This window comes from Dromaius novaehollandiae, chromosome 7 (assembly GCF_036370855.1).
Source record: "Dromaius novaehollandiae isolate bDroNov1 chromosome 7, bDroNov1.hap1, whole genome shotgun sequence".
NCBI classification, from domain to species: Eukaryota; Metazoa; Chordata; class Aves; order Casuariiformes; family Dromaiidae; genus Dromaius; species Dromaius novaehollandiae.
In genome coordinates this window covers 42757438-42772172 of record NC_088104.1, presented here as the reverse complement: position 1 = coordinate 42772172, position 14735 = coordinate 42757438, and the positions used below count along the sequence as shown (strand labels likewise).

The following is a 14735-nucleotide window of genomic DNA, read 5'->3' as shown; positions in this document are numbered from 1 at the left end:
TTTTCCTGTTTCCTGCCATCTGGTTCCTCTCCTTCACATAAACCCTTCACTTAGAGGTCTTGGGGCTCTCCCAAATTGCTCTTGGGTATTGGACACTCTGGAGGCAGCACCTCTGCTAGGGTAACCTGTGCTCACTCCCCACAAGCCGGTGGTAGTTTGCAGTAACCAGTGTTCATCTGTATTTTGTTCAAGTTTTGTTGCTTCAAATGTTTTAATACAAAGCGGTATCTGCCAGCCTTCGTCATGGGGAGAGCACCGCAGGGCGGTCCAGCCCCTAATGGGGATTTATGGAGGAAGCACCTAGGGTTGCTTTCACCGTGACGCTGCACAGACGAAGTTTGAATAATCCAGGGGAAGCTGAAGCACTAATGCAATTGCCCTCGCTGCCTGCCTGGCTGAGGCTTTGCGCTGTAACAGCTTGGGCCGCAGTAACAGCGTTGCTGCAGAAATAGCTCGGAGCCATGCAGCGGGACCCAGGGTCTGAATCTGGGTTTGACCGATGGGTGTGGGAGCAGCTTCCCTTGCTCTGCACGGTGAGCACGATGCATTAAAACAAGCCTTGCTTGGGACAGGGAATGGAAGAAAGCTCTTCACATCCTACCGCGTGGCCTGCCGGCCGCAAAGTGGGCATTACGCTCTGGCCTCCCCGAACCACTGCATTACGGAGGCAGGGTAGCGCGGGGGCCTGGTTCATTGCCGTCTCCCACTCTGAAGTCAATGGCCCGTTGCTGACTTCTCGTTGTCACCAGAGCGATACCCGAATCAGGCCTGACAGTGCTGGGATACCGCTTACAGATGTATTGGATTACTTCCCGCCTGTCGGTTTAATGCTGCTAAAGATGCATTCAATTTGAGATGGTAATTACAGTGCTCTGCTCTCTGGAGTGCCAGGTTTTTATATTCATCTTCCCTTAAGCAGACACAACCTCTCCAAGCTGTTGTGAGGCTCTAATTAATCAAACACTAGCAAGCACAAAAACTCAGCGAGAGGATGGAAATGTTACAGAAACAAAGTGAAGCCCTTGCATGTCTTTGCTTATTGCATTTGCTTATTGCATTTGCTACTCGTTCTCCTTTGAATGGGAGGCATCCGCTGAGGAGTAACATGGAAGCTAGTGTTTTTCCTGTATGAAACAGGCAATATTTTTCATCATTTGCATTTCATTTGTTTGAACCAAAGGAGAAAGACATCTTTTGGAAAAAAGCTTCTAAAAAAAAAAGAGAGAGAGAGAGGTTTTGTTTTATGTTTTTCAGCAATTTAACCACAGAAATTTTCCTTGGCTCTTGAGCATAGAAAGCAACTTCTCTTTGATTTTCAGCAGTTTGTAATTCCTTCCCTTCTCCCCCATGCCTTTTTTTTTTCAATTGGAAGAGGGAAGGAGAGAAGAGGGGCAAGAATCTTGATAATTGAATGCATTGAGAAGTCAGAAAATTTTCAAAATTTGTCGGGGGAAACTTTCAGCTTTAGTTCTTCTATTTGTAATTTTTTCAAGGGAAAATTCTTACCCTCTGCTCTTCCTTTCCACTGTCGTGTTCACAGGAAGGGATGATGGGGTAGTAGCTGGTTGAAAAATGAGGTTGCAGGAAGTGAAAACTGCCATTGGCTTGAATTTGGTGCAGTGCATGAATGATCGCAAGACGGCCTTGTTACTACCGTCTGATCTCTGTCTGGACAAGGGACTACAGGGCTGGTGGTGTGAATGTATATTCACTGCATCAAAACCATTGATGCTTTGGTGGGAATAGCAGCGCGTCAAGAGCTTGGCGTCACTTTGAGTTTTCCAGATTTGAGGGGAGGCCATGCACCTCTTGGAGCTCTTCTGGGTTTCAAGGGCATCCCAAGAAACAGGATTGGGACTTTTTTTAAGGCACATCTTTTCTTTTTTTTTTTTTTTTCCTTTTTATAGGCTTTCACCCACTGACAGTCAGCACAACTTGTACATCTAAGGCTTGCTTTGACATGTCTGCATCATGCAGAGGAGTGTGATCTCGAGACTGGAGCTGTATTCAGACCAATAGTTAGCAAGGCACAATTTCACAAAGGAGATTTCCAGCTCTGCTTCAAGGCAGAGCTTTTTCTTGTGCTGCTTCCAACTTTGGAATTAATTCAAGCTAGTTGTGCATACTGGGTCTCTGCATTGCCCTCTGCTTTGTGGGTAAACCTATCTGCTGTCCACCTTGCCTGCTGTGACTGCTCACGGGGGTTGTGCTCAGCCCATGGTGGTGGTGTCTTGCTGTTTTCTTTCTTCTGCTGGTTGCACACGCCCTGGGTTTTATTCTCGCCCTCCTGGCAGCGGTGACTGGTCTGTTCTCTACTCCTTCTCTCTCCTTTCCTCTAGATTCACGAGCTCAACAAACGCATGTCCACAATCGAACGCATGCTGAACCGCTTGGAGGAAAAAATGCTGGTGCGCTCTGACGAGGTAACAGGGCAAAGCTGGGGTGCTCTCTTCCCAGGGAGAAAGCATGGACTGTGCTTATCCCCTCTCCTTGCTGTCAGACAGCCAGCATTGCAGGGAGAAAGCCGGATAGACTGCACGGGCAGTGAGGATGAAACCTGGTACATGGTGTGGACCCTGGGGTATGGCCCCACAGCACCCTGTTCAGGGAGCACGGCCCCCCGGCAGTGAATTGGAGCCCTCATCCACCCCAGAGACCATGTGGTAAGGTGCAGTCCCAAAGCAGGTTTCTAAAAAGGCAGCAAAACAGATATTTAGCCCAGTTCCCAAAAGGGTTTTTCTCTCTCTGCTGAGGGTCACTACAGTATTTCTATCTTCCTGGCATTTTCCTGGCCTTTCTGCTGGCAGGGCAGTGCTGGAGGAGCACAAAATGATTCAGGGCTGGTTAGTTGATCTTAATCCTTTGTCTGAGCCTTGGAGACTCCTCTCGTGTTTCAGATCTGCCCTGGAAAATGTCGCATGGCAGGACAGGAACAGAAGCAAGTTTAACCTGTGACATTCAGGCCCACATGCACGCTGGTTCCCCTTCCGCACAAGAAGAATTGGGCTTCAGTTCGATATTCTGTGAAATGCACATTTCAGTAATATTTTCAGACGGATGTCAGTACATTTACAGAGCTGTGACGGCTCATTTGAAACCGTGGAAGAGTCAGTTGGTACATATAGGGAAGTGACCTGGTTATTGTGAGTAAGAGGTCCTAGTCGAGAGGGATTTTTGTCTCTCTTCTGGGCCACCCTTGCCTTACAAGGCCATTAAGCTTGCAAGAAGACAGCTAAATTAAATTAAAGTTGGGCAGCAGTGTAGAATCTGCGAGTATATAGGTCGCTTAACATTGATTCTGGGCTTCTGATTTTAGACTATGTTCTTTTATTTTCCTTAATGTGAACCCATTACAATGAACTGCTCTGGCTGCTGATCACTCAGTAGAATGGACAGTAATAATTACAGAAAAGTCCCCTAGGCAGAGGTAACACAGTGTAATTTCTTGTTCTTTTTCAAAATTCTTAATGGGGACAGCCACGTTTGTAATTTCCGTCATAATCAAGACAGTGGAGTAGAAGATGAGCATTTTACTTTTGTAGATGTCACCAGGCTGGAAGAGCTGCAGTTGTCTAGGGTGTTCCTCTTGGCATCAGCAGAACCTCTGAAGTACAGTTTTGATCAACTGGACTCCATAAAAGAACAACCAGATGGTCAGAGGTCTAGAAGAAATTATATATGAGAAAAGATTTTTAAAATACAAGCAGTTTAGGCCCCCAAAAGATAGGGGTGAGGTGGACATAAGGTAGAAAGGCCATGTAGGTAGAAAGCTACTTCAGAGAGAAGCAGTACTCTGTTCTCCTGTCTGTGGCAGATCAGAGTAGAGGTAACAGGGTCTAAACTGCTCCGGGACGGATTCAGGTTAACTGTTAGGAAAAGCTTTCTAGCAGAAAAAATGGCAGAGCCCTGGCATGGGTTGCCTGGAGGGAATATTGCCTGTCAGAAATGCTGTTGCTGAAGGTTGATAAGGACAGCTTAGACAGAAGCCATCAGGCATGACACAGATAATTACATTCCCATCTTAAGGCAAGGGACAGTGGGTTCAGTAACTTCTGGAGATCCCTTCCAACTGCGGAGATTTTGATAGGATTTCTTCCTTAGGTAAAACAAATTGTATGTAATAATGCTGCCAAGTGGCAAAATGGCTTTTTTTCCACAGGAAAACTTCCTGTGTGTTTTCTCATTGCCAATCAAAGTACCTAAAAGGCTCTGATCTAGTACAGCTAAGCTACCTTGGGGAACAGTATTTCATGAGGCTGCTTCTCTCAGCCAAGTGGACTACGTCTTTGGTCTGCTGTGATCTCTGCCTTTGGGGCTGCCAGCCAGGTGGCAATTCAAAATGAAAATGCTGTGATACTTGGCTCCAGATCCCTCAGCCACCCCAGTGTTAGTTTGTTGGTGGGTTTTATTTTTTAAAAGTGGGAGGAGAAAGCCAACTTTCCGCAGGGGAAAACAAGTAAGTCCTATGTGTGTGGAGGTGTTTTACATCAAGAATTTGGAATATTCCTCAGCGCGGAGCTGGAGTGCAGCTCTCTGGGCTGCGCTGCTCCCCTGGGAGGTCTTTCTGCTCCTTGTGAAAATGAATGCAGAGGTGGTTTGAAGTCCCCTTTGCAAAATCTATCTGTTGTAACACTCCTTGAGCTTCTCTGCTGCAGATGAGGGGCTGCAGTAGGCAGGTGAGGGTGTGAAGTGCTTCTTGTGTACCCCACCAATATTTATTATGAGAAAGATAGCCTTAATTTGCCGTTTTGCTCCCCATTGCCTGTCCTATATGTAGGAGGTGCGTGGGCAGGACTGTGGGATGTTGGTGCGGGATGTCATTGTTGATACTGGGTGGCTCCTGATCCCCCTTTCGTGTTGGACAGCTGGCCTGTCTTGGTGAGTGTGTGTGGATCCAGGCATGCCCTACAGTCAACCTTTGAAGACTGCTACACTTACAAAACTCCCTCCTGCTATTCTCTCAGTCTCCAGCCCCAGAGTCCCAACTTGATCCTGATGCTGAGGAGGAGGAGTTGAAGAGGAAGCTGGAGGAGTTAGCCAGCAACATCAGTGACAAAGGAGTCTCCTCTGAAGAAGAGGAGCGTGCGGAAAAGAAGAAGGGAGTAAAGAAACCAGAGATGAGTTCCTCCAGTGATGACGTGGCCAGCGAGGTTCAGAAGGTAATCTGTGTCCTCCCATCTGTACCGTTCTGGGCACCATTTGCGGTTCCTTCTGCTGTAAGCATCTTACAACTACGCCGTGATAGAAGGTCTGTTTTTCTGTCCAACACCTCTGTCTCAGTGGCTCCTAGGACTGTGGCCCGTTTGGTTCAGCCGCTTGCTGAAACAGGATGTCTGTCCTTGCCTGCCAGTTAGGAGGGCTGGGTGGCAGCATCAGTGACAAGTGTCTGATGACGGCCCTGGTGATTCAGATATGCATTAAGGGAAGGGAGATTTTGTGTCCCTCCAGCTATGCAGATTAAGATGGTCCATTAGCATAGAATGGAGAGATCAGCATTCCTGTGGGTCTCTAATGGCTTATTTGTTCCTCTCTTCCCTTGTGCCGTGGTCGTGGATGGAGCATGCACACGTTTGCTTTGACACATCCGTTGTGGATGAGCACTATAAAAGAAGCGAGCGCGGGCTGTGCTGCCCCTGTCCTCTTGTAAAAAGCTCCTTTCATCTGAGATTGCAGACCCTCTCATTTTGCCACAGGGCCCCCTGTTTAGCATGCTTTTGTTCCTCATTCTTGCAAGGCAAAACTTGGCTGCTGTCGGGCAGATGGCTTGGAGAGCGTGGTAGGAGCGGCTGTGCGCACGCATGTGGCGTGCATTTAATTGAGTCCGCATCAGGAGACGTGAGTCTCTCAGCAGCGCTCTAGTTACGACCTCCGGAGCAGAGCAAGCGGCTGTTCCCGGGATTGCTCCCCTCAGCTTCTCGGGTACTGCTGTTCACACCAAATCAGTAGCGTGCTGCTTCCTTACTGGAAAGCCCTTTTTCCTGAGAGCTGCTTTTAGATGAGATCGCTGCAGCCAGGCTAGTTAGCGCAATTAGCAGAACGGTGTGCATCTTTTTAGTCTAAACTGTCAGCAACTGTTTGCAGTTACTTACAGCGCAGCTGGTAAGTGGTAACACAAACCAAGGCAACTTAATTCCTGTGTGAGCTGTTTATCTGCAGCAGATGGAGGCTCAGATTCTGACCTGTGCTGAGGGTCAGGGAGAAGTTAGTGGGCTAGCAACATAAGCTCTTTGATTCTCATAAAATGAGGCTTAGATGCTTGTGATCTGCCCTAAATTCTGCTGCTTTTTTAGACCAAAAACCAGCTATGAAGCCAGCAGGGAAATAGGCACGATTGTTGCCTCCCAGGATGGTGAAGCAGGCAGATAACACAGGAGTTATGTGACTGAGCTACCAAGCAAAGAGAGACTGTACTGTTGGGTATAGCTGCCTTCTAGCGGCCCATGCAAAACTGAATCCAAGGAGTGGAACAAAATTTGGCTTTATGCATCATAGTAGCACTTTGACTCTAAGCGTCAGCTACCTTCATGCAGCATAGGTTCACCTACATGTCACTGCAGTCATTTCGATCTGGCTTAAAGGCTGTGTCAGGCTGAACTTTTTTTTTTTTTTTAAACTTTACTTATGCTTTTCTGACGTTTGTTAGAAATATTTATAAAGACATCCCTTGTTAGAAAACCCAGTAGCCATCTGAAACAAGCTTAATCTCCAGTTGCCAGATCTGACTGTGAATTCGTGGTGGTGGGCACAAGCCTTTGTTAAGATCAGCACCGCTTCTTTGTCCTGTCCTGATCGAGGCTTGGATTCCACATGGTTCTGCGTTTGTTTTTATGCGAGTGTCCTGTCCAGTCAGGAGGAAATCTTCTAACTGGGGAACACTGCAATAAAAGCAGGCCTTCCTAATGGAAAATACGAAATTCAGCTGTACTCCAGAGGCACAATAAAATAATAAAAAATCAGCTGGACTGAGTTAGCTGCTTCTTTGCAGAACGGCTTGCCTGGAAATACGTGCAGTTGTAAACACAACTGTTTGTCTTTGTCTCCAGTGCATATATCACCCCAATCCCCTTGGTATCTAGGGAATTATCAGTAGAGAGGGGGATGATGAGTTTCTTCGGTCTATTTTTAAATGTGCTTAATGCCTTATGAAGCAAAAGGGCTAATGCAGGCAGCACTTACAAGCAATATTGCTGTCAGGGCTCCTTGGGGTGGGAGAAGGGGAATATTAGTCCCAAGTTCTAGCAGTATGGAAATATAATACTATTTTTTCTTTTGCCACAGACTCTTGGTTTTATTTACATCCAGGCTCAGACCTGCTGAAGTGTAAAGCAATATGCTGCAATTAGACCTTAAATGCTTTTCTGGTGCAGCAGGAGAAGTGGCCATCCTGGGAGGCAGCCCTGGAGAAAATAGGGTGAGAGGGTGGGTTTCTCTCCTGCTAGGCACTGGGCTCCCCAGATGAGTAAGGCAGTGAGCAATGGGGCAGCATGCTCTCCTTCTCCCTACTACTGATTTTGCAGCTTGCCCACAGGCAACAGCTCCTGGCTGTGTGTCCTCCCTTTCCAGACACGGCTCCTCTGGGTTTTTATTGCCCTGCTTCACTGGGAGATTGGAGGCTTTTGTGTTCCTGCCTATCCCAGCCAGCCTGTGGCCGGGATACCGCATGGCCTGCAAACCCAGATGGGACCGGGGTGCACTAGAGCCTGTTGCAAGGGCATCTGCAGACCGAGCTCGGGCACACGCAGGAAACGCGAGGCCCTGGGGACACACTACTGACTGAGCCTGTGCTGACCGACAGGTACAATGCATTTCTGCCCAGGAAGTCTCAGAGAAATGTTGCAACCACAGCCAGCACAGGGATACACTCCGCTGAGCAGTGTGGGGAGAGAACACCCCTCCTCAGAAGAGCGTGGTCTGCTTCCAGCAAAAAAAAAGGGAAAAGGAAATGTAACCCCTGCTTTATAGACAGGGGAGTGGGCCTAGAGTCTAGGCATGTGCCTTCTCCGTGGGTTCATCTTTCCTATCACTGGTGGCATCCCAGACCAGTGTTCATCCCAGCGTGCTCAGGCACTGCAGGGAAGGTCCCTCTGCAACGGAGACCTGCTAGGACACTCCGGTGCCCCTTCCCTGCTTCTCATGGCTGTGGGGTTGTTCACGTCTTCTCCAGCTTAGCAGGCAGGCCCCGCCACCTTGCGCATTAGCACATCTTCTCCGTCACAGGTGGTGCCTCGTGGCCCTAAGAGCGTTTATTGTGGTATTTCCAAGGCAGTGGAGTGTTGCGAAGGAAGGGGAGAAGGCAGCAAAGGAGTTAATGAAGCAATGGGAATCACTACTGACCCCAGAGGAGCAGGGAGCCCCATGGTGAGCGAGGTAGCATGCAGGCTTGAGGCTGAAGGCAGTCCTTGCCCAGCAGGTTACCTGGGGTTGCAGCTGGGCTGGAGATCACCTCGGTGAAATGATTAGCGTCTTCTGTTCAGAGCAAAATGGAAATTATTTCACTCCCCATGGCACAGAGCAGCCGGGTACTGACAAAAATAGTCATTCACATCAGTGCAGTCAAGAGAGGGGACAGCAACACGAGGGGTAAAAGCCAGGGACCTCTTAAACCATCTCTGCCACCAGAAAGACCAGAGTGCAGGCCTGTACCCTGCAGTCCTTCAGGGCTGTTACCACGAGTGGCCTTGAGGTGACCGGGTGCTGCTGCTGTCAGACAGCTCCAGTGGCACCACTTCCAGGGAGGAAAAGTGTCCCGTGATAACTTCTTTTTAAAGCCGCTGTCTCGGCTGCAGTTATATGCTGGCAGCTGGCTAATGGCAGCTCTCCACTTGCATTTTGAGGTGATTTCTTTTGTCACAGCCATCTTCAAGGAAGCATGAGCTGAGATCAAAGCTCTGTTTTAGCTGCGCTTCCATCTCCGCTTGAAAGCCCTCAGGAACAATGTAAGCCCCTTAATTATCGCTTCTCCGTCTTTTTCCAGCTCCTGAAGGCCCGATGCCCTTTTCACCCCATTTGCGCTGTTTTCGTACACCCGCGAGCGCACATTAAAATAATGTCCTTTCTTTTTCCCCTCTTCCTTCTTCCTTCCCGCCCTCCGCTTTGGCTGTGCTGGGCATTCGCAGAGGTCATCGGCTCAGGCTTTGAGCAACATCACGGCCAAAGTACTGAGGGCCATAAACGCCACGGAGAGAGCGGTCTATGAGTCCTTGCATGGAGAGAGCCAGGGCAATGGGAACGGTGCCCTCCCCGGAGGGCAGCTTCCCAGCCTGAAAGACGGGAAAGAGGTGGCCGAAGCATACCGTGAACTTGAAGAAAACGTAAGGTTCCCAATCGTTTTCTGTGAGCAGGGAGGGAATTGAGGGGGGGAATACAGAGGACTGCCAAAACCTCTTTTAGGGGGTATTTCAGCATTAGAAGGCTAGGCACCCCAAAGGGATTAAAGAATTGGGTGTGTGTTCTCCATGTGCGTGTAAAGGTCCTGTGATGTACCCATAAGAAAGGGCAGGAGCTGCTATGGAGAAAGGTGTGGAAGGAGGGTGAAAAACTCATGTTCCTGCGTTCCCCAGGCAGGAAGGGTTTCAGAGGGTAGCCAAGTGCGAGAAAATACAGCGTTTTCAGCTGCATTTCTGTTCCTCTGGGGCAGGGGAGTTTGAAGCAGTTGCATAGTAAGTTGTAAAGCTTTAAGGTTCAGGGTAGAGTTTAGGGAAAGGAAAAGGTTTTATTCATCAAAAAAAGGAGTAACCGAGGGCTTGACTCATTCATGTTTTCTTAAATGCCTCAAACAGTAGGAATTGGTCATAAAGGATGAAGTGCAAAGGCCCTTTAGCCCAGGGCCTTGTCTGATAGAGGCCAGGACCGTCTTTTGAGGGGGAAGACATACAAACAGAGCGAGTGTGGATGAGTCGGTCTGTCTTGCAGCTTCCGGTGTCTAGGACGCCGGTTGTCCCTCCGTTTGCTCCAGGGTGAGAGGATGTGCACAGGCCCCCACTGCCGTAGCGTCCCTTTGCGGTGCTTTGGCAAACCCAAAGCAGCAGCACGTGCTGCCTGGCGGAAGCCGGGGACCTGAGCACGGGGAATGAGGCGTCGTGTGCTCTCACGTCCCCCAAGTGTCACCCGGCAGGCATGTCCGGGGAGGTGCAGAGCGAGCCTGCCTGCTCGGTTCGGGGGGGTGGTGAGTGTGAGAGCAAAAACTGTTGTCCCGCTTCCATTCGGTTTTTCCCCACCAGTGTATTTCCCCAAGGCTTTCGCAAATGCAGCTGGACCAGCGTCTCCCTCGATTACAGCTGACTTGTACAAGGGGCTGATGGGCCCCTATGGATCTGTGTAAATCTACAGCATAACCCTGTGTTAGCTTTGTGTGACAGCGTGGGGCACTGTCAGGTTTGTTGGCCACTATATACCTGTGGGCTGTTACAATTACAGATTGACTCCCTGTAGGAAATGGATTGCTCCAGCCTTGAGCTGTTTCTTTGTGACTTGATAAATGGCGTTGCAAATGCAAAGAGTTGCGTCTCCATCTGGGAGGCTGAGCTTTGCTTTCGGAAACCTCCTGTGATGGCAGACAGGTTTTTATAACATGCTCTGTGGCTCGTCTCTCGTCAGAGGTAGCTTATTCGTAAAAGCAGACAGCTGCAAGGAGCAGAGTGCTTTCAGAAACTGCACACCCCGGCTGGTTTCTGGTCGAATGCAGCATCCCGGGAAAAGTGGGCATCTGCATGAGTCCATGTGAGGCTCCCTTCCTCCGAGGAGTGGGAGTCCAGCTGGAAAAGATACGAACTTCAGGCTGCCTGGCTGCTTCCGTCAGCTGTTTGGCAGGGGTGAGGCGAGGTGGGCAGATTGTGGCCCTAGGAACGGTGTGCTCATCCTGCCACTTCCCTCTGGGACCTTGGCTGAGTCACCCCTCGCTCGCCACGCTCCGAGGGATGCCGCCTGGATCAGGGAGTGCTCGTGAAGTGTCACAGCTCTGCCGTTTAATGGCCTGACAACAGTTTGTGCCCCTGTGACTCACAGATGGAACGGCTTAGCAAGTAGCATCTGGTAACGTTTGCAGTCAGCTGCAGGTGCTCTGCCTTGTGGTTTGCACCAGGATCAGCGGGACCTCGTGGGTATGGGGGGTGATGCTGCACTTTGGGAGGGTGGTCAGTACCCCACTGTGCAGAGAGGGCTCGTGCCAACCGGCTGCACACGGGAACCAGCCCAGGAAAAGCGGAGCGGGCTGGAGAAGCAGGAGTTAAGTTAGCAGTACCAAGATTTTGTGATCACTCAGGGAAACGGTGGCAGCAACCATCAAAAATTGCTGTGACCGTCCTATGTTATTGCACGTGGACATATTCACGTCTCATAAACTGCCTTGCTTGGACTCGCATCCTTGCGGTAGCCAAGGAGGAATCAAGTGACAGTAAAACCAGTGGGTTTGTTAGGATGGGTTGTCACACTCCTTTCACCTGTCTTATCTAGGCAGCAAAGTAAACACATTGCTCCCAGTAACTGTCGTGCATCCCTAGTCAACTCTCCCTAGTTCATCTCATTGCTGTGTTGGGCTCCACGTGCACGTATGTCTTCTGGGGCGCCCAGCCAGGATCACTTCTGTGTATCATATCCAGAGCAGTTCCTGTGCAAAGCTGCATTTCGCAAGGGCCGGGTTGGTTAACTGCCCCAAGCCAAACTCCCAAATCCTGACCCTACTCCCAGGCAAGCCAGCAACACAGACACCCTTAAAAAGGAGCACATTTGGAAAGCTGGTCTGTCTTGATCCTGCAAATGTCCTCTTTCCAGCGTGCCACCATGCGACGTGGCAGCCTACACTTGTTTCTGGGTACCCACCTCCCCCCAAGGACATGACATAAAGGTGCTGACGCTACTTGAGCAGGTCACGACTCCTTCATGTATTCACATTGAGCCTATTACCACCTCACCCAGTTGGTAATTGCTCTTGAAAAGCCCAGGGAAGGGAGGAAATGAGATGAAAAGCCCTGCCAGAACTGAATGATACTGTCTGTGCTGCAAGGCGAGAAGGCAGTCATAACTAGTGGTGATCTCAGTGGTGGGAGTTGTACCTGGGGCTGTGGTCACACGAGGAGAGGAGGCAGCCAGGGAAGTTAATGGTGCCCTGGTTTTTCTTGTATTTCAGGTGTACCTGACTGCTGGAAAGACATACCAGCTTGAGAAGACCCTGGAAGAGCTTGAGGAAGGGGCTCAGCACGGCGGCACCACTGACTCGGAGCTGTCAGAGCTGGAGGACAGAGTGGCCTCGGCAGCCGCTCAGGTACAGCAGGCAGAGAGTGAGGTGAGGACTTAAGTCTGGGAGCCGCTTACCTGCTTAGAGCCCAGGCCAGCGACAGCAAACAAAGCTTGCAGAGGCCTTACCGCTTTCAGTACCTGAGTGCCTCACACTGCTGGCAGGCAGGTGTGCCTTTCTAAATACAGTCATGGATCCTCTGGACACTGTCTGTATGTTTTTGCCTCCCTCCAAAGGTATCGGACATCGAATCTCGAATTGCGGCCCTGACAGCTGCAGGGCTGACAGTGAAGTCGGTGGAGAAGGCAAGGAAGAAATCAAGTGCGCAGGTGAGCATGGAGGATGGTGGAGGTGAGGTCCCAGCCCTGAGTGGGCTGCATGCTCCCCCGTCCCCTGCTCCCGCCCCTGAGTGCTGGGACAGGCTGCCTGGCGTGTTGGGCAGTACCAAGCTCCCTTCCGGCTGCCCAGCGCTTTGCCTCAAGGCTCTGAGACTGGATGCCTCACTGAGGAAGGAGTAGGGGGTTGTTTTGGAGACAAAGCCGAAAATCACCCTTACATGCATTGGAAGAGTATTTGCTGTTCAGGACCAGGCCTCCTCCAAAGGCCTTGGCAGGCTTTCCAGGAGCAGGAGGGGGTCTCTGTTCATGCTGTCCTGTAAAGGGGGGATGCAGGACTGCTCCGTGCACAGCAGTCTGTCCTTGGCCCAGGAGACATGCTCCAGTCTGCGCATCTGCAGAAGCCCTGCTGGATGCTCAGCCATGCACGTTTACACAACCCAGGGGAGATCTCTCTCAGGGTCTCTCCTTAAACACTCACTCTCTTGCCTCTGAGTTTGCCTACAGTAAGAGAGGACTCCCAGCCTGCCACTCAGTAGACTCAACCTGTGCATTTCCATATCGATTTTTATAATAGCGGTTCATCAGATAGAGTTCTTGCCATGGCAGTGCCCTGCCTTTTTTTGCTCACCTTAGATCAATCCAAGCTAAACAAAGGAGGTGAGAAAGCAAACAAAGGCAGACTGAGTTGTCCAAAAAGCCAGGAATAAAGCCCGTCTCCCGAGTCCTGCCCAGTTCAATGCACAGTCCCTTAGCGCAGCTTTTATCTCCGTGCCAATCCTGAAGCTTTCTGTGGACCAGCAGGAAACCATGTAGCCGTAGCATATGGTCTGACAGCTTTTCCTCCCCCCTCTACACACCCAGAGAAATCTTTGCTCTTCCCTCTGTCTGCAGGGCTTTCGCCTCCAGTCTCCCAGGCCCGCCAGCAGCAGTCCAGGGGAGCAGAGCGCTGAGTCTCCGGATGACGTTAAAGTGAGTATGTGTTTAATCTGGGCTGGAAGTCTTTCTCCAGTGCTCCAGGAGGCCAGTTTGAACACCAGCCAGAGGGGTAGGGGTTGAAACATGGCTTTTTGAGATGTCCTTGGGGCCTGAGTGAGTACAGGGACCGTGGGCTCTGCTCTGCTGCGGGGGTCTCATCTCGGCACACAGCAACAGGCTTGACCTGGCTTAGGTATTAGTGTCAGTGGTGGCTTCATCCTCTGACCTGATGTCTAAGGCCCTGGACAGGTTTTTGTGGCCTGAGCTGCCTTGTGTCACTGTTGGCCGCTGCTGCGTTGGCTGGTACAGCTTCCTGGGGTACGTACGCATGCATGCAGCACAGCATTAGGCCTGGGGGCAACGAGGCCAGCGGATCTCAAGAGAGCTGCTTTCAGAGTGGTGGAAATGCAGCCTTGTGGGGGGCTGCATCCTCCCATCCCCTTCTCAACCACAGACTGCTCCCCTTCCTCTTGCAGGCGATGTCGGGGCCCCAGGTGTTCAGGAGGAAGTTCAACAGTTCTCTTGAAATCACAGGTAAGAGTTGCTGCCGAGGAGGAGGTGGGGAGCTGCAAGCACGCAGTCCAAGCTGGGAGGACGCTTGGTCCCCGCGCTCAGCCGCAGTTGTGTCTGTGTTGGGGGTCTCTTGTCAATCCAGCCATTGCGAGCTGAGTCCTGTGCCAGGGAGGAAACCTTTTCTGCAGCAGATAACCTCCAAAGAAGGAGGCATCTGCAGGATCAGGGATGTTGCTGGGGTTCTGGGAGAGTGGAGCCCAGGCTGAGTTTGTTCCTGTACCGGTCTTGGTGACAAAAGACCAGGACTTTCTGTGCAGTTTGGGCTTTTGCTACCCTGGTGTCCAGGGACACCACTGTGTTACTTGATTGCCTGCCTGCCTCAGCCACTGGTCTCTGGAGGGCAAGAGTCCCTCCACAACCAAGCTACAAAACCCAGCAGTGCAGTTCAAAGGAGACAGCGACCTGGAACTTGGCCCAGCAGCTTGTGTGGCAGGGGGCAATCACTGGAAACGTTTCATCCTGACAGACATCAGCAAGACCCGTTAGGAAATGACTTTGCTATTTCTTTCTTATCTTGACCCATAAGCTTACAGGCCGAAAGAGTGGCACCCCTTCCAGATAATGTGAAATAGAAGATAAAGGCAGGAAAGGGGAGAAAAAGAAATCACATTTCCTCC

General features: G+C 50.6%; 1 protein-coding gene across 11 annotated transcripts in view; it reads left to right on the top strand.

Annotated features, from left to right (window-relative positions):
* MLPH (melanophilin) overlaps positions 1–14735 on the top strand; it is a 40359-nt gene that overhangs the window by 22186 nt on the left and 3438 nt on the right. For 5 of the 11 annotated variants that reach the window (XM_064515379.1, XM_064515376.1, XM_064515375.1 and 2 more), the window contains 7 exons: positions 2340–2423; positions 4965–5159; positions 9117–9311; positions 12125–12280; positions 12469–12561; positions 13462–13539; positions 14022–14079. In XM_064515379.1, the coding sequence (XP_064371449.1) occupies positions 2340–2423; positions 4965–5159; positions 9117–9311; positions 12125–12280; positions 12469–12561; positions 13462–13539; positions 14022–14079 (859 nt within the window). The remainder of the gene's footprint in view (positions 1–2339; positions 2424–4964; positions 5160–9116; positions 9312–12124; positions 12281–12468; positions 12562–13461; positions 13540–14021; positions 14080–14735) is intronic. The other 6 variants (XM_064515381.1, XM_064515378.1, XM_064515377.1 and 3 more) reach the window with 3 other exon arrangements.